Source organism: Apodemus sylvaticus, chromosome 3 (assembly GCF_947179515.1).
Source record: "Apodemus sylvaticus chromosome 3, mApoSyl1.1, whole genome shotgun sequence".
Classification (NCBI taxonomy): Eukaryota; Metazoa; Chordata; class Mammalia; order Rodentia; family Muridae; genus Apodemus; species Apodemus sylvaticus.
Window position 1 is genome coordinate 14,333,163 of NC_067474.1, and position 18,848 is coordinate 14,352,010.

Here is an 18,848-nt window from a genome sequence, read left to right on the forward strand (position 1 = left end):
AATGATTTAACTGAAACAACTCATGTCGGATGCCCTTTTCTGTACTCCGTGAGAGAAAAAACTATATCAAGATTGTGATGTTCTATAACTCTGTAATACAAGTTTTACTAAATAAAACTATATTGCCAAGTTTCAAGTACATTTTGGGCATGTAAAACCTATATGCCACTGTTAAAATCTTTGAAGTTTGGTGGAAGTGAACTTTGTAAAGTGCCACTCGCAGAGAGAAGACTACAGTATCTGTTTTATGTGCTTCCTCTCTTGGCTCTTGTCCACGTGACACCACATTTCTAAGCACTGACAGGGTTGGCGCTGCGCACTTCCCCTCCTCACCACACTGTGTGTCTGAGGGAAGCCAGAAAGGGTGTTGAGATAACAGGGCTGGCACCTGCCCAGGTAGGGCCCACTGACAGTCCACCATGCACCTTTGTCTGCAGCTCTCTCCTGGGCCTCCCAAAACAAAGCTGCAGAGGAAATGCTCTGGAGGGCAGAACCTGTTTGCATGATAAGGAACCAGAGCACAGGCTCAGGGCAGCTTCACAGCCCGCCTCTTCTTTCAATTTCTTTGTATAGCACTACACAATGAGGGGACTTCATAGTCTGGGTCTACTGTATCCTGGTTGCCTGGGACCATCCTCCTTCACACCAAGAGGACTGGCCCCATTGTTCCTATTGCTCTTCTTACTTGACAAGTGCCACATGATGGGCAACACAGTGCTTACACCGCAGTCCCATCTCCGAAGGCTCAGTGACAGAGTTTAACAAACTTGCTGTAGCACTTCTGGCTCCTCTGTAGACTTGGGTAGAACAGCATGCTAAAAACCTAATGTCCTGTCCTAAACAGAGGAGTCTATGACTAAGGCATCTCCCACATCAGAATAGCATTTTAAGGATTTAGCAGTCGATGGCCGGAATGACACCTGTAATAGAGAATGCAGGTCACAGGACAATGCCCCCAGACTTCTGATTCTCGGAGCACTGAGTGGGTGTGAATTGAGTAGGGGCTCTGCAGGTGTCAACACCCATGCGCACACAGCAACACCGATCTTACCTTCATATTTGCCTCAGCTGAGCCTGCTCATCTTCCATGGGCTTTTAACCCTAAAGCACTGCAAGGCCAGTGCCATAGGCCATCCTGGTAGTTCTTCCAGTGTCCCAGTAGTGTCCCAAGCCACTAAACTGCCAAGGATTGCTATACACCCCTACTGTATTATTGATGTTGGAAACAGCTGATTTTTAAAACCTTCTAAAATAACCAAAGGATCATCATACACTTAAAGTTAAAAGAAAGTTTCTACAAAGATGGGGTAATACTTCCTGTAAAACATCATCCATAGCAAGTGGAAACATTATTTTGTGTGTGATTTTAAAAAGAAAAAATACTGAAGGATAAACTGTTGTGCACCCTACAGATTTTCAAGATATTAACTGGGGGTAAAATATAGATCTTAAAACCAATAAAATATGACTCAGAGTGAATGTCATCTTTTTTCAGATTTTGTAGTTTATCTTTAAAAAAAGGTAAATAAGGAAAAATGAGCAACTACATTGTGCGCTGGTAGAAGTGCACAGAGCTATATACTATGTCCTGTCTCTGGGCACACATTTGCATTTGTTCCAACTCGAACCCTTGAAGGATGTTTGTGCAGCAGCAGCAGCAGCAGCAGCAGCAGCAGCAGCAGCAGCAGCAGCAGCATTCTTGCTATATTTAGTCTATTTTCTCAGAGTTGGAAAGCAGTATTTGCTAAATGGACGGTAAGTATCAACATGGACTTAAAATTACCAAACGATTCACATCTGGATTACTTTCCCCACTCAGAACTCCTAAGGAAGCAGATGCCAGTCCTCTAAGCCCTCAAGACCTATGACCACAGAATTCCCTTATTTCTTTCCCTAATTCTGTGGTTATCCGATTCCAGGGGTCCCAAAAATCTCCAGAGAATTTTGCTGAAATTAAAAACAATCTTTGGGTGCTGGAGAGATGGTTCAGTGGTTAAGAGCACTGACTGCTCTTCTGAAGGTCCTGAGTTCAAATCCCAGTAGCCACATGGTGGCTCACAACCATCTGTAGTGAGATCTGACTCCCTCTTCTGGAGTGTCTGAAGATAGCTACAGTGTACTTACATATAATACATATATACTTACATATAATAAAAACAATCTTTGGAGGTTTGAATCTGACTGGACCCTGAACATATCCATGGTAAACATGTTCTCTGGACACCAGTGGACTACTGGGAATATCACTCACCAACAGTGTAGGCTTTGTGTATGAGAACAGGCACAGTCCCCCATCAGGGAAGATGTATCATTCCCCTGATCTGATGCTGGTAGAACAATCTAGGGTCTTTTCCAAGCACATTCTCTCTGTAAGTTTAAGTCTGATCCAGGTATCTGTGAGCTCTCACTGGTGAGCTAGGAAAAACATCATCTTACAAGAGTCTTAAACCCCAGTTTTATCCTGACAGGGATCATCACATCCTACCTGCCTTACAAGTGACTGATGCTTGGTTTTGATGTTTTCAAGCAAGCCCTAAGCCCAGAACAAGGGGTAGAATGATTTGTCTAATCAAATATGTTAAAATCATATAAAAATGACCAGTCAAGCACTGTTAAAGGGTACAATGTGATTGTAAAGAGATAATTCAATGAGAAAATCATACGGGATACATGTCTTTCAGGTGTTAAGACACTACAGCATCCACAGACCTTGAGCTGACAGCAACTGAAAGAGTGGCTGCGAAGGAAGGAACGGTCTGTCTCACAATTTTGAATTTACTTTTAAATTCAATTAAGTTGTCAAGATGCTAATCTATAAATAATAAGCACATTTAACATTTTCAAACTCTAAACCAACTTTCTTCCTGTAATGAATATAACAATGTGCTTACGTTTATTGTTAAAGATCTGTCTTCCGTTGGCATCAGTAACCCTGGGTTGTCTCCGCTCCCTTGCCAGGTGGTCCAGGAGAAATCGGTCCAGCTCCTTGTACGTGTGCTGGAAGGCAGAGCCTCGTCCAGCCTGTAGAGCAATAGCTTGTTCCAGCAAGCTCAGGCTCCCCTTCGCTTCCTCCGCCTCAGCAGGCTCCTGTGTTACTGAGGCCAGGCTCTCACCCTCTTCAGCCTCTGGGAAGGAAGGCTGGGCTTTCACAGCCAAGGGCTCCATGTGAGTGTTCTGATGGTCTCTCCCATCTGTGTCAGAATTACACCTGTTCTCACAAGGGATAAACTTGTCATCTTCAGCTTTTATCTCAGGAACATCCAACAGGTCCTTTCTATTGTATGTCAGCTGGCGACTGGGGCCTTTGTGAGCGTCAGTGTCTTCTGATGAGTTGGAGCCACTGCCCCACCCATTCTCTGCACTGTCAGAGTCACTTTCGCTGTCACCAGAAGAGCAGAAAGGTGGCTGGGTATGGTGGACTTTGTCTCTTCCCTTGTCGGAAGGAACCAGAAAGCACTCATCTGCTTCATCACTCTCTGCTTTTAAAGACTGTATGCCGCTGCCATTTAAGGTCTCACCTGCGTTCTGCACAGACGCACTTTCTTCAAATTTGCCTAAGTGCATCAGAGATTTGACCATGAGCTCTGGATAACATGTGTACTGGTCTTCCTTCAGGAGGGAACTTTCTGGTGCAGGTAAATGAAGAGTCTCATCCTTGGGTTTTACCATGATTCCAGCTATGAAAACAGAAGACAGACATTGAAAAGACAAACAGAATACAAATATCTAAAGGGCAGGGCCTATACTCCTAATAGCCAGGAAAGAGGAGCAGGAGCTGCCAAGCTCAAGGCTAGTCTAGACCTCAAGTGAGATTCTGCCTCTAAAAGCAGAGCACCAACCAAGAAGCCAGAAATAGTTTACGGAGCTCAAATAACAATTCATATCCATGTGCTCACACACATACGCCTGCATATGTAAGTACATGCAGACTGCTGTACCAACAAAATATGCATAATATGTAGTGTCTAGTTTATAAACAATGATGAGAAAAAATAAGTACTGTGGAATAAATGAGCTTAGTGCTTCTGTATCATCTGTAAATGAAAGGCTGAGTCCTTTTAGAACAAGGTCATGACAGAAATTGGTACTTTGACAACACAGTGCTACAGTGAGGTTCCTGCTGTTACACTCTCTTAAATTCCTACATCTTAGCAACCAGGAGGAACTTGAATATGCATGCTACACACTGTCTGCATCATGGCATTGTATCTTTGAAGAATATTCGAATTAAATTCTCTAAAGAGAGTATTCTCAGCTTTTATGTAATGTGAAGTAAGATACAAACAGCTCTACACAGAGATCATGACTGAGGGACACTGAAGCTCTCAAATCTTCCTGCCTTCTCTTCAGTGTCACACTATAATGCTGTATTCAGGAAAACATGAATGGGATAATCATCAGGCTTAGATATTTTAAATAGAAATATATTTTCTTGTCTTATATGTGCATGTATTTGTGTTATAAAGTAAAGGAGAGGAAGGGTAGAGGTGGCTTGAGGGTGTCAAATGGGAACAACTTGGGTCCTGTGACCAAGTGCAGACCTCTAAGTGCCCAGTTCTACTCCTTTACTTGTCTTGTATGTATGTATGTATGTATGTATGTATGTATGTATGCATGCATGCATGTCAGTTCACTAAAGCTGCCTCAGTACAAACTATCCAACTGAGCATGTGGATTCTCAGTGTACACCAGGCTGTGAGATCACCAACCAGCCCACCAAGAGTCCTCTGACACCAACCAGAACAAAAACATCAAACAAAAAGACAACCATTTCTGCATTTCAAAGGCAAGTGGGGGATGGGAATCGTACGATGACAGGCCTCCTTGCAGACTGCTAAAGACACCAAGTGAAGCACATTCTTTGTTAATAGACATCTTTGGAGGGAAAGAAAGTAGAGCATTCAGCCTGAAGCTGTGACAGAGGGTGTTTGCCTGGGAGACAATGTGCATTTTTTTTTGTCTCATTCAATTTTTTTCTAAACATTGTCTCTGACAAGGACACTCAAAAAAATACATCTCCATCATCTTCCTTTCTGGTAATTATCTCCCTAAATCAACACTGGACTGCCAGGATCAAGTAAATATTGCCATAGTAACTAAAAGCATTTTTGGATGCAGAGAAGAATTCAGTCACAACACTAGTCCCTGTAAATAATGCTGATTATAGGGTGCAGTCTTTTGTTGGGATCTATTCAACACAAACTGAAAAATTTAACATTTCAGTTCCTAGAAAAGAGGCTAGATAAACAAGCACATAACGCTGATAGGATGGGCCTATCCTCTACTGAATCCGTATCAGAGCAACTCCAGCTTTAAATAATATATTAAACATAGTCTAAAATGCAAATGAAGTTTTTCTCAATATCACAGTTGGCTATTAAGAGAAAGTGTAAAGGGTTATGATAATTTTAAAGTATTATGAACTACAGAAAACAAATAAAAAGCATTTTCAGTGAATATGCTCAATTCATTGAACTATTCTCTCACTCCACTTAACTACCCACATGTGTACAATAATGATTTATAGACATTATACCTAATTATGCATATTTGGGCTGTGTTAGAGTGCTAACAAAAGCTCTAGAAAGCAACAATTACCTCTGTTGCTTAGCTACATAGTTTAAAATATTCCTATTAAGTGCAGATCACCCGAGAGGCGGGGAGAGAAACTCGCACATGTGCGCGACAATGCACTTCACTGAGTGACTGCCAACTGCTTGCATTTTGGGTCATTTCCAGTTTACATCATTGTTTGGTTCAACTGTTTGTTATATGCTAAGAGAAAATATTTATTAATTATTCTTCAGAAAGAGAGAAACCTCACAGCTAGGGGTGCTTCCATGTGTCATACACATTTGTTTCTAGGGATAGGGATAAGCCACAAACCAACTTTCCTTGTTCTGAAAACCCTTTCCAGTTTTCACTGTGGGCATGAGAAAAATCTCTAAGTTAGCATTTAAACATCTATGACAAGGTACTGGCTTCTCTCAGATCTGTCCTGGACCCCTTGTTTTCCCTACTCTGAAGTATTATTTTCCTGGAAAGTAGCATGGTCTGTCTCAGAGGGTAGAAGCTAAGGCTCTGTTGTTAGTGTCTTTGCTTGCTGGTCAGGCTGTTTAGCCTGCCTGATTCTGAGTTCTCTATTTGCAGTTGGGGACAGCAGCATATAGTCTGTGAAGTAACTACAGAGATCACAGGAACATATAATAGGCATTCAGTAAGGGATGACTTGCCTTCCTTCATCAGATGCTATTGTTAAAGGCTCTAACATCAGGTGACTAATAGCTTCCTCAACATGAATAATATTGGCCTGTTTTCATCCCTAGAAGTCATTCCTAAGAAACTTTGGAGGTCACAGAGAAGTCTCTGCAAGGTGACTATATAAGCCATTGAGGACTGCAGCACAGACCAGCACCTGCTCCTCTGAGCTAGGAGCTATTGTGTGAGGTCGAGAGACCATGTCTGCCAGTGGCTCAGCAGTGTCTGCTTGCATGACCCTAGTTGCCTCTTGGTCTCTGGTGTCTGGGTTCTCATTTCAGAATGAGGATAAGCTAATGACTAGATGATCCAGCAACCATTCCTATGACAATGAACTCATGTGTCTAACACAGTGCTCAATTTTCTATTTCCCAATCTACAAGTTTCTTTGCAGTCCATCTCACAGAGAAACTGCAGTTCCAAAGTCTCTCATGGCTTGCTCAAGACTACACAGCTATTCAGTAGAGGTCTGAGAGCAGACCAAGGGCTTGAAGTTTGTGTCTTTGTTTCTATTACATACTACAAGATCCTGAAGCCTAGAAATGCCTTAAGAGATAGCTCATGTAACACAGCTATTATTAGGAGAAAGTATTAAGAATATTAATAGAACAAATTAAGTTTTTCCATAATAAATTTATAGGAAGACAGTCGAATGTACTTCCAGTTAACTTGAGCTGGAAAGAACAATGATCCTTAAGTTATTGGTCAAATATGGAAATACAAACAATGCAAAACTCATACAACCAGATCTTAACTTTGCTAATACCACAAGGATGGGAATTTTGGGGTCAACTTCCAGCAGGGCATAGGTTGGCAGTTTTAGAAGTGGCCTAAGCCTCTTGGTGTTCAGTGTGAATTTCCAAGCATTGCTGTGGGCAGGGGATTGAGCTTCAAAACTTTGTTGTGTGAAGATAAAAAAATAGACTTTTGACTGGCATATTTCCCGCTTATAAACCAAGGTTTCCACAATGAATGATTGCTAATCCTATAAGTATTTAATGAATTCTCATATCTATCTGTCTGTCTGTCTGTCTATCTGTCTGTCTATCTATTCATCTATCATGTATCTTTAAATCAAAACATCTTTAATATTCTTCTGAAAATTTCACTAATTTTAGAATGAATTCCTTATTGTAGCTATTTTTATGACCACTGAGTTCAGTTCTGCTTCTAGAACCAGGGAACACTACAGGCAAATTCACTTATTAGAACTTTTGAATATAAAATTTTGGCAGGAATAAAACCCATAGATACATGAATTGATCTTCCAATGTTCAGAGTAGTTTTTTCTTTCTTTTTTTTATTGAGGGTGACATATTAAAAATATGATTTCAGCTCCTAGAAACTTCTGTGTCTGAGGAGGCATGTCCAGGTCCCAGGCATATGGCCATGCTGCTGGTAACTCCATAATGGATATACTTTGAGCCCATGATGACTCTTATTTTCTGCATGTTCCAGGAGTCTGTTTGTCTTGTTTCCTGGTGTTCATTTCTCTAGGGTGCAGGGATCTCTAACTACCACACTAGTAACCACATGCAGTTCTTTTGAGTCAAGTTAGAGTGTAGAGATACAGCCATAAAGAATAATGAAACACTTCCAGGCCTTAGCATTAGCAAGTACTTTATACTCTCAATATCTGAGCTGTACAGCTGACGATTCAACTAGACACACTCCTGTTAAGGCAAAGACCTGGGGTGCCTGGAGTCAAGGAGCACTGCAATTAGGGTTACTGTGGATGCACGGAGGTTGGCTCCCTAACTTCTGTGCTTAAAATTACTCCAAAGTCAAAGGAAACTGAAAATCTTTTCTCTGTTGACCTGGGGTAAGAACATTTATGATCTCTCATTTTTAGAAATTGCAACTTCATTTGAATCTTGTGAAAACTCTTCCCAGCATGTATTCTGAGGGGAGGACCAGCAAGGGGGACTGAACTTGTAGAGCACAGTTAACTGAGAGTGATTTCACTTGTTCTTATAGATTGTCTATTAAGTACTTCTCCCTGAGTCTACAAACTGTGTTACCTTCAAATTTAAATCTCTTTGGTCTCTAATGATTTCAACTGTAACACCAAGACCAAGTTTTTACATGCCATGTGACACTATAAAATGGACTAAATGGAGTCACTTATGTATCTGAAATATATAAACAGCTGAAAACTAATAGTCACTATGGTAATTCTAGAATCACTGTCAGTAGTAGTTCTAATATTAAATGCAATCATTAGCCTTTGTAATCCTGAAAATAAATGTCTATAAGTACTTGTGATTATACAATTTATTGAATACATTTGAACAATATATTCACTTAACTGGTACTAAGTATTTATGATAATCAAATAGACACAGCAGAGGGTGTGAGGTCTGCAAATATCTTTGGCTTCATGGACTGGCTCTAAGAACTTCCTATAAGATCAGATTGTATCTGCTGTGTCCAAAATTCAACATACTCAAGTGGCCAGTTCAAGGAAATTAATAAAAGTTAAAGATGATTATATTTTAAATATAAACTCTGAGGCTTAAAATCATTTACTAAAAGAAAAATGCTTAAAAACATCCTTAGTCATGTACAAATTAGAAGACAATTTTTTTGACCATGGAATCTTTAATACTTAGACAAGGTAAAGAAGATTTTGTGATCTCAAACTTATCCTCTGTCCATATGTTTTTATATCTTTAAAAATAATATCTAGTGTTATTTCTAGAATTTTATTTGTAAAAATATGATCCATAAATATTCCTGCCTTTTGCTTGTTTTGAATAAATCATTTATTATTGTATGTTGCTTATCTAAACAGTCACATTCAGTAAAACTATATATTTAATAGGACAAATGCATTTCTAATTCAAATTTCTATTAGTTAAGCCTTATACCTAAAAGGGTTCATAGGTTTTTGAGATTTCTGTATGTCAGACACCTTAGTCTCATGCATGAATCAATAATGACACTTCAACTCTTGGATGCGATTGCCAGCAACTAAGAACTGAGAATAAACAAACTCTAAGCCATTAAAGTTGTAGCTACATTTCACTCATCCAAAAAAGGACACCTGAAGATTGTACAAAGAACTGAATTAATGTATTATAAAGATAAACTTAAATTACTGATTTTAGAAATACAGGCACAGGGCTATTTTTTTATATTGTTCATTCATTGAATAAGCCTCAGATTAACAGCTTTAGGTTATCTCTACAATCAATGGCTCTAAGTATTATTTGAAGCATATAACAATATTAAGGTCATACAACACCCACATTGAGTCATGTTATTACTATTATATCTTGGGGCTAAATAATATTATATATACTGATACAATTATGTATTACTGTTTTAGCTGTATAAATAGACAATAAATGTGTGTGTACATATCGCTTGTGAACATTATTACATTGATCTTTATTACTAAAGAGTTATCTTAAAGCTTAAATTCATCCTGTAGTTTGAAGCATTCTTCTTGGATTTAGGCATTTACTCTTCAAGACAGACTCTTCAGCTTTAAGGCTAGTTTCTTTCCAAAGAAGGCTAATGTAATCATAACTTGAAGTGAATCCAGGGCACATTCAGGCTGAAACTACAGATCCTAAATGGAATCTGGTCAAAATAAACAGAGCCTTAATAAGTGAATACTGACTGAAACAACTTTTGGGTTTTTGTTTCTAAGTACAAAATGTGTAGTTTAACAGTGATAGAAACCGTGTCTTCTCCATGGAATAAGAATGATGCTTGGAGACAGGAGTATAAAATGCTTGGGCCATGCCTTTTGCTACCTGCGGTGGCGTGGTCATTCATTTCTAGGAGGCTATCATCCTCATTCCTGTTGTCTGGGTTTTCCTTGCAGTCCACATCTGGGCTGTAGTGCCTGGGTTTCATTAACAGAGATTTCCTCTTGTTCACTGGCACTCCCAGTGCCTGCTCTTCAGCTCTTCTCTTCTTCGCCATAGAGCAATCATATGCAACCCTGGGGCAAGCAGAGAAGGGCAGAGTAAGAACACAGTAAAGTAGCCTTCATTGCTGCTTGGTGTTTGCCTGTCACCAAGTATAACTTGGAGCACCTGGAAACCTGGGACCTGGATCCAGTATAGCGTTTATCATTGATGCTATCAGTCTCTCAAAAGTCTACTTTACAGTCCATCAGAAGTATGTAAAAACTCACCATTACTGAGTAACCATATAGCAATCTCTGCTTCATTTCACTACATATCCAGGAGGTAAAACAAGACTTAAACCAGTTTGCAAGCCTTAAGAAACAAATAATGCAAAAACTACACCACTAGGTACAACGAATGTACCAGTATGACAAAAACGTAGGTTCTCCAATAGACAGCACAGGTCTTATGCACTGATCTGACTGAAAGAGCCACTAGCAAGGGAACAAGCTATGGACATTCAACCCATCTTCATGATACAACAAAGTGAAAAGCTGTCACACAGCAATGTGCCTTTGGATTTTCCACTCATTTGGCACACATAACAAATAAAAGGTGGAAACATAAGATTGGCTCTCACAGAAAGTGGCCAACAGCTATCCTTATTTCTGTTCTCACATGGCTACATTTGGACATACTCCCAAGGGAGGCCCTTGCAACACATATTTCCTACCTTCACCTCACTCAGAATTAATGGAGATTTACTCTGTGAAGTTAGGAGAAACATGCTCCTGGCAAGATCTGTGAAGATCATAGAATTTCAATAGTGACTCTATGACAGATATTTGTTAAATGCTCTTTGAAAATAAATGAGTGAGCTTCACATGAAAAAAAAACATGAGAGAGAATCCTGAAAGCAGACGAACAATTTATTGACTCCAGCTCAAAAAACAAAACAAAAGCAATTCTTGATAATAGTAGCAACTGGTCAGAAGGTTTCACATAAATACCATGCAAAGATGGTGACATGTTCAGAAAATCTAGTAAAGTCAGCTACATATTTTTAAATATTTAAAAAGTAGTTGCAAAAACTTCCAAGAAAGAAACAGAAAAAAAGGAAAAAAACCTATAAAGATCTTCTTAAACCATCTTTCTTTTAGAAAAGGATCTTCCTAAACCATCTTCCTTTTTAATGGAAGTTAAAAAAATCTCATAAAAGGTGGAAAGTATAGAACTAAAAATCATCATGATAGGAAGAAATAAGTGAATTTTCTGAACTGAACTAATGTGTTTTCATAGATATGTACCTAGGTTTAAAATGAACATGTAAAGAAACTGCAGGTCAAGGAAAGATGACTAGATGACAATAACAGCCTCAGACGGGTCCTCCTGGGTAAGAGGACTCTAGGAGGTAGAGAACTATGTGGACTGACATTGGTGATCTGAAAAGAAAGCACAAGTCTGCACACCATGCTGATAGAAAGAAAATGGACACCAGCAGACAAAATTGATCTTGTACCCACCCACCATCCTGATATGCAGCACACTTCTGAGGGACAGGTCAAAGACATGAAGAGGAGGTAAGGAATAATAGATGTGTGAAGAGAGTTCAAGATAATCTCAACATTTCAAAATCAAATGAATTTCCACAGCCCTGTCCCCAGAACATCTCAGAAAATATTCATGTCAAGTTGCTCAGTCCTTCTCAGGAACCAGGACAATTTGTAGGAAGTAGAAGAGACTCTTATTCTGTTCAGATATTAAAGGCAGAGACAGAAAATAGATTTTAAGAATTGGTATGATTTAAATTGGTATTGGGAAAGAAGTAAACCAAAAATACCAAAATGAAGATTTAATGGACTCTTCATTCAATTATTTTGCAGAAATACCCAGAAGTGGAATTGATGAAGCAATCATAGTTCTATTTTTGAGGAAATGTCATATTGATTTGAATATTGAGTTTACAGTGACCAGTATGCAGAAACACCTCAACCTCCATGGACAGAGAGTGGACAATGTATGTATGTACAATATGTACATTTAAACCTTTATTGCCATATTTATCAAGTGGATAAACATTGACGATATTATACTATGCAAAATAAGTCACAGATACACAGAGAAAATGTGAATCATTTCCTGTTTTACAAATGAGTAGCCTAAGAGTGTTCAACTCATAGAATTAAAGAAATAATGGTGGTCCTTTTTGACCATGGGAATTACTTCCCACTAGCTAGTAGCTTTTATTTTAAAACTTGGGGTGACTTAAATTGGTATTGGGAGAGAGGCAAACCAAAAATATCAAAATGAAGATTTATGTCAAATAAATACTTGTCAAAATATTCTATGCTACCTTCTGGGGAAGAAAAGGCATCAGTGGTCTGTTCTAGTCCCTGCCTGGCAAGAAATGTCCAATGTCTACTAGTGGCATTAATATTATAGGAACAACAATCACTTTCTGTTTTGATATGGGGTCTAGAAAAATTTCATGCCTGATAATATAAATTTGGTCAAAATCTCATGATTGTGGAGATCACAGGACCTAGTATGTAAACTATTATTGTTACACTAAATAGTTAGGCTTTCAAACTGCCTTCTAAATATTTGATTACCCACATGGATTTATACTGTACTCAACCTTGGTCAGGTTATAAGTAACTGTGGAAGCTCAGTTGAGGCTGTATCATTGTTAATCTCACTGAAGAATGAATGAACCAGATGTGGGAGCTTGTGGATGAGGAGGAGAGCTGTGAAATATTGACTTCTAGATAGGACATGGCTGTTGCACACACATCGACTCCTAGCAGTTATGGTTCCTTGCACAAAACCTGCACAATACTAAGCCAGTCAAAATTCCAATTTGAATGTTAGCAGGTGCCACGGGCATTTCATCCTGTAGGAGCAGCCATTAGAATCTGATGGTTCCTGAGGAAGGGTCACTCTCCTTTGGGGACATGGCTGCTAGTAAGTAGTTTTGCCACAGTGCATGCATGACCCCACTCATACACGCTTGGGAACTACTAACTGGACTTGGTGCCATTCATAATGAGAGAAGTAGTGGTAGATGTGGGTGATCAAAAGTCATTACAGAAAATGTGTGAAAATTTCAAAAAATAAATAAGAAAAAATATTGCTTTTTTTATGCTAAAGGATGGAGTGAGGAATTATTAATAAACATGCAAATTTTTTAATTGAGCAAAATGAAGAAGCTCCAGAGATCTGATACACAACTCCGCCAAGTCAGCCATGTGTATTACATATTTAAAATGTGTTAAAAAGGTGAATTTCATGTCAAATAGCATTAGTATCATAACATTTAAGAAGATGAGGGTGACACAGGAAAGGGATTGGTTAGCACCAGAAGCCTTTCATTGTGGGGTCAGTTAGTGAGGGCTAATCGGAAATACAATTTCCTTCTTTAACGATAGGGACTGCATACATGCTGGCTAGTCCTTCAGACTGTATCGTTTTTGGTATTATCATATAAGATTACTCATTTATGAAGAAAGTAGCATTCCACTAGCAAACAAGCAAAACTACCAACTGGTGGGATTGACAGTTGAACCCAGTGTGCAGGATCTCAAGGCTTGTTTTATCCCCCACATGGCCAGGCCAGAACAATAGATTTAGACAAATTTGCATGCATTTGACACCATGTAGAAACAGAGCTTTCTAGCTGAAGGTAAGTCCTTAATGTAGGGCTTTGGCTAGTGATGTCCGGTACATTTACATGCCAACACTGTCTAGAGATAATATTGAGTTGCAGCAATTATAAAAAAAAAAAATAAGAACACTGTGGTAAGAGCTGGGAGATAGTGCCTCAACTATGAGCAGGTGCCACCAAAGACCCAAACTCAGCCCCTACACCCACATCAGACAGCTTATTGCTGCATATAATTCCAGGTCCAAGGGATCGGAGAGGCCTGCCTCCGGCTTCCAGTGGCACTGGCCTTCACCGGTGCCTACGCTCACACACATAGAAACATAATTAAGTTCAAATACATATTTAAACAGGTAAAATCTTATTATGACCTCGAGTGGAGAAGTAGCTTGGCCCTTATGAGACAGCTGTCAATGATGATGAAAATCAAGCTCAATATTTAAATAAAATAATAATTTTGTTAAGTATAGGATGAAGAGGTATGTACATGGTTCTAGAATTAAAAGAACAAATCCATGCTTTTGTAAATAATGCTTATGCCCATTGACCCATGCTATTCTTAGTTTTTATCAGAGAAGCTTCTCTCCAAACACTGGCAAATACAAAGACTCACAGCTGTTCAAAGTGCTGAGAATAAGTGTGCACTCACTTCTAAACAGTACATTTATATACCCTACCCACACCCCAGGGCTCAGGGAACACCATGCTAGATGTGAATGGAAAGAATGCAAGAGCTGGATCCAAAGGAGAAGGGCTATGAAATACTTCCTTCTGGGCAGGGAAGCCATTGGAAAATGTTCTCACAACAACAGAATCTGCCTACACTGGGCCTGCACAAGACTGGCCTGTCAATAGTCAATTACAGGGCCATACCCATGACTGTGAAATTACTGGCTATTTATAGATATTAGGAAAGGAGTACATCATTGTCTTCAGTTGTGTTCCCACAGATGGGACTACCTTGCTCTATTGGATAGTTCTATATCCATGGTGGTTGGGCCTGGTTAAAATTGGGAGGGCCATAAAACAAAATGATATGGATGTGGAAGAGACTTGTAAGCAAAGTTGGAATGACAGACATAAGAGGGTAAAGGAAAAGTGATCAGAATACACACACACACACACACACACACACACACACACACACACACACACACACATACACGTTTGAAACTAAGAACAAACTTATCTTCTATTAAGGGTACTGAAACAGATTCAGAAATCCTGGGCCTGTAATCTATCATGATTTTGAAACATTAAATCTCCCATCTAGCAAACGGGGAGGAGAATTTCTATATTCTAAATGCTAAGGACTAAAGAGAGAGTTTCTGGGCTGACAAACAGTGTTCCTTGGGCTAAACCAGCACCAGCTGATGCAGGCTCTTCCCAACATTCTGCACACTACAAGCACACATGTCCATGAGAGCATTCTATTTTTTGCTTTTTATTTACATTTACATAAATTAGGTTTACACATAACATTTGCTTTAAATCTCACATTCTGTGCATTTCTCTACTGCAAAGTACTCACAGCCCAGACAGCATTCTGGAGCTAAAATGAAAGGCTTTATAATAAATATTACCCTTTGTGTGTGCATAGAAAATGGTCCCTTTCTAGTTTTCCCTAAGGGCACACTATTTTGGCTTTATTGTGACACTTCACTGTGACACTGCAATGAGGGAAAGCCATGCTTTACATGTCACGGAGAGAAATGCCACAGAATGCTAACATATCTTCTCAAGGTTGCCAGAAATCATTTCCACTGGGCTGTGTTTTCCCATCTGCAGAGCTCTGAAATGTAAAGAAAATAAATGAGCTCTATTATCTATATTTTTCTAGCAGATGAGAAAGAAAGAGAAAAATACAGTCAGCTTTGCATTTATTGTTCTATTCAATCAAACTGTTGCTTTAAACACCCAGAGCCCCCTAGGGGACTTAATCAATGCACCAAACACTTTAAACATCATATTTTGGGGGTTTGATTTTTATTGAACTAGCTTCACAGGATCTGTATTAACCCATGAGAACTTTTGGGGTTACATTCCTGAGAAAAACTCCATTTAGAAATTAAAATTATAATTTGAAATGTTGTTATTATTGTGAGATATACACCTGAGTTAACTCACTCACACAAGTCACACATAGAGAGCATTCACAAGAGAATCACCAAAGCATAATTTCTATAAGTTAAGTTTGTGAGAACTGCAGGCTCCAGGAAAAAAATATATAACACACTGGGAACCCCTGGCTCACACTATATGTTTTCTAGTCTGTTTTTAGTAGTAATATATTCTCAGTGCAAGCCAGAAGATAATAAGCCAATTAAAATTACAGATCCAGAAATGCACTTGTTCTGAGATCTTACAGATGAAAGAAATAGAAAAATAAGTGGAGATTATTCAACCCTGCATTCAACATTTTCATGGAAAATTCAGGACAAGAATTCCTATGGACATCTTATAATTGGTCAAAACACCATAAATGCCAAGAAATAAAAGTCTGTATTAAGACTAAGACTAAGATAATTGATATAAAACAAAATACATGATGATTGAAAAAAAGAACATTTTTTTCACGCAAATAGGACTGTAATTTTAAAACTGTGTGTGTGTGTGTGTGTGTGTGAGAGAGAGAGAGAGAGAGAGAGAGACACAGAGAGAGAGAGAGTGATATATGAGAGAGATTTGTATATGTGCACATGTATGTTCTTGTGCATGTGCAGGTACATATATACTATAGCAAATATGAATGGGTCAGCGATATCAATCCTTGTCTTCCAACATCTAGAGTCAAGGTCTCTTGCTACTTTACATGTCAGGCTAGTGGGCCCATGAGTTTCCCAGGAATCTCTTTTCTCTGTCTTTCATTTCAACATAGGGTTACTGAGATTATAGATACTGTTATGCCTGGTTTTACATGGATGGCTTTTGAGATTTCAACTCAGGTGTCTTCACGTTGAAGGCAAGCACTTTACATGTGGAGTCATCTCCCCAGCCTTGGGAGTATATCTGAAGAATATCCAAAAGACTCCACAAAGAGAATTTGATGACAAGGAAGTAAATATAGTGAATTTGCTACTCACAGATTAATGACATATCTATAAACCAATAGTAAGTGATGCCATTTAGAATAGCATTGCAACATGAAAAATACCTAATGACAGATACAACAGACAAGGCACAAAACTTCCAGGAAACCAACACTTTTTGAGATTACAGAAGATCAAAGTGAAGGAAAGACTATAAAGTGTTCATGAGCAAAAGACTCAGCACATAAACATTTTGTCTTTCCCTAAATTTACCAGATTAATGTAATCCCCATCAAAGCACCAAGAGAGTTCTAAAAAGAAATAAAAATTAATTCTACAGTTTACAGAAACAAAAAGAACCAAGAAGAGCAAAGACTATTTGGAAAAAGAACAACAACAACAAGAACAACAAAACCCAGCAACAACAACAACTTGGAGAGCTGATGGCCTTGACTGCAAAGCCTTTCATACAACTTGGTACTCTGTAACTGTGGCCTTACCAGTGCAAACACTAATGCAGACAGAGGGGACAGAAGCAGACCCACTCCATGGCTACCTTATCATGAAGGTATGTGTCACTGGGGAAATAGTTGTTTCTTCAATAGAGTGGGTGTTAATTTGAAACAAGCCAACAAACAAAATCCCAAAACATCTGTCCATCACAATGTATACCTGTGACTCATTATTATAGCCTTTATTTTTCAGTGTTTTTTATCTACCATTAATCACAAATCAAAAAAACACTAAAAAATTTTGGAAATAAATAGTTCATCTTTTAAACTGCTCCATTCTACTCTATTCTGATCTTGGCCCAGAATAGCATGTACACTAAGCCACACGCCCTAGGCATTCAGTTACCATTTTGGTTCTTAAAACAGATTACTGAGGAACTACAGTGCCAGTGCTATAGTGTTCCATGCTTTACTTAGTGGCAACCATGACCTTCAGTGTGGGAATGGCAAGAAGCAATTCTCTAAGGGAAAAATAGGGACTTTCTCAACAGAGGAAAATACAGCTCAAACTAGGTTGATGTTCTCCGTGGCTTTGTGGGTAATGGTGGATTACTATATCAAAATAATTCTAGAAGGGTTATGGGTTTAAAACTTATGCTGTAAAAAGTGTGAGGCGATATTATCATAACCTTAAGGGAAGCAAAGTTTTGCTAACCAGTTAAGAATGCAAAATGAAAGGACAAAACTAGTAAATTATATCACATTTAAATGTAAAACTTCTGGAGTCAGAAGGTACCAGTTAGGATGTAGACCATCCCTGGGCCTCAGTTTCCATGGAGGACTCTGGTGGGAAAGGTCCAATGAGATCAGCTCTCTGCGCCCATCCTACCAAACACCACAGTCCTCAAAGACTTCTCAAAAGGCAAGACTCAAGAAGATAACCACAGAGCAGGGGAAGGTATTTGAAACGTGTCTTATGAAGCATGATGGAGAGTATGTCAAGAATTCTTCCCAATAAAAAAAGACAGAGTAGTAATTAAAAAAAAATTGGCTTATGTTTTGGGTATTCCAGTTTTCTAGGTTAATATCCACTTATTAGTGAGTGCATACCATGATTCACCTTTTGAGTCTGCGTTACCTCACTTAGTATGATTTTAATTGCTTGGCCTATGGCTTGGAGACTGGGATGGTCAAGTGTGTAGATGCCTTACTGCTCTCTAAGTGGAGGTGAATTCAGTTCCTTGAAAAGTTGTGAGTTTCCCAGTATTTGTGCTATGATTTAATAAACAGACAAGACTTAATCCAGTGAATGAAGACAGCCAATTATGGAAGACCCCAGGAAGCTTTCTAAATGTCAGGCTCCCTGTGAAGGCCAGAAATAAAGCAACTGACAAAACCTATTTGGCTTACAACTACAAACCTCAACTTTTTCTTAAAGGATGACACAAAATTACTTTGAGCTTCTACTGGTGGTGAATATTTTTTTTTGATCCAAGAAAAGAAAGTATTTTATGGACTCAGAACAGAGGTTAGCACAAATACAGGGAGGACTGTTTTGCAAATATTTCTGTGTGCTAAGTGTGTA

At 38.8% G+C, this 18,848-nt stretch overlaps 1 protein-coding gene across 4 annotated transcripts in view; it reads right to left on the minus strand.

Moving 5' to 3' along the window:
• The window catches only part of St18 (ST18 C2H2C-type zinc finger transcription factor), a 63,521-nt gene extending 53,309 nt beyond the window's left edge, over window positions 1-10,212 (minus strand). Inside the window, exons 1-3 of one of the 4 annotated variants that reach the window (XM_052175991.1) lie at window positions 10,023-10,206; window positions 3,290-3,677; window positions 2,892-3,208 (exon numbers count right to left, since the gene is read on the minus strand). In XM_052175991.1, coding sequence (XP_052031951.1) covers window positions 2,892-3,208; window positions 3,290-3,677; window positions 10,023-10,194 — 877 coding nt within the window. In that variant the 5' untranslated portion in view covers window positions 10,195-10,206. Of the gene's footprint in view, window positions 1-2,891; window positions 3,678-10,022 lie in introns of all 4 variants that reach the window. The other 3 variants (XM_052175990.1, XM_052175992.1, XM_052175993.1) reach the window with 3 other exon arrangements.
• Window positions 10,213-18,848: the final 8,636 nt, after the last annotated feature.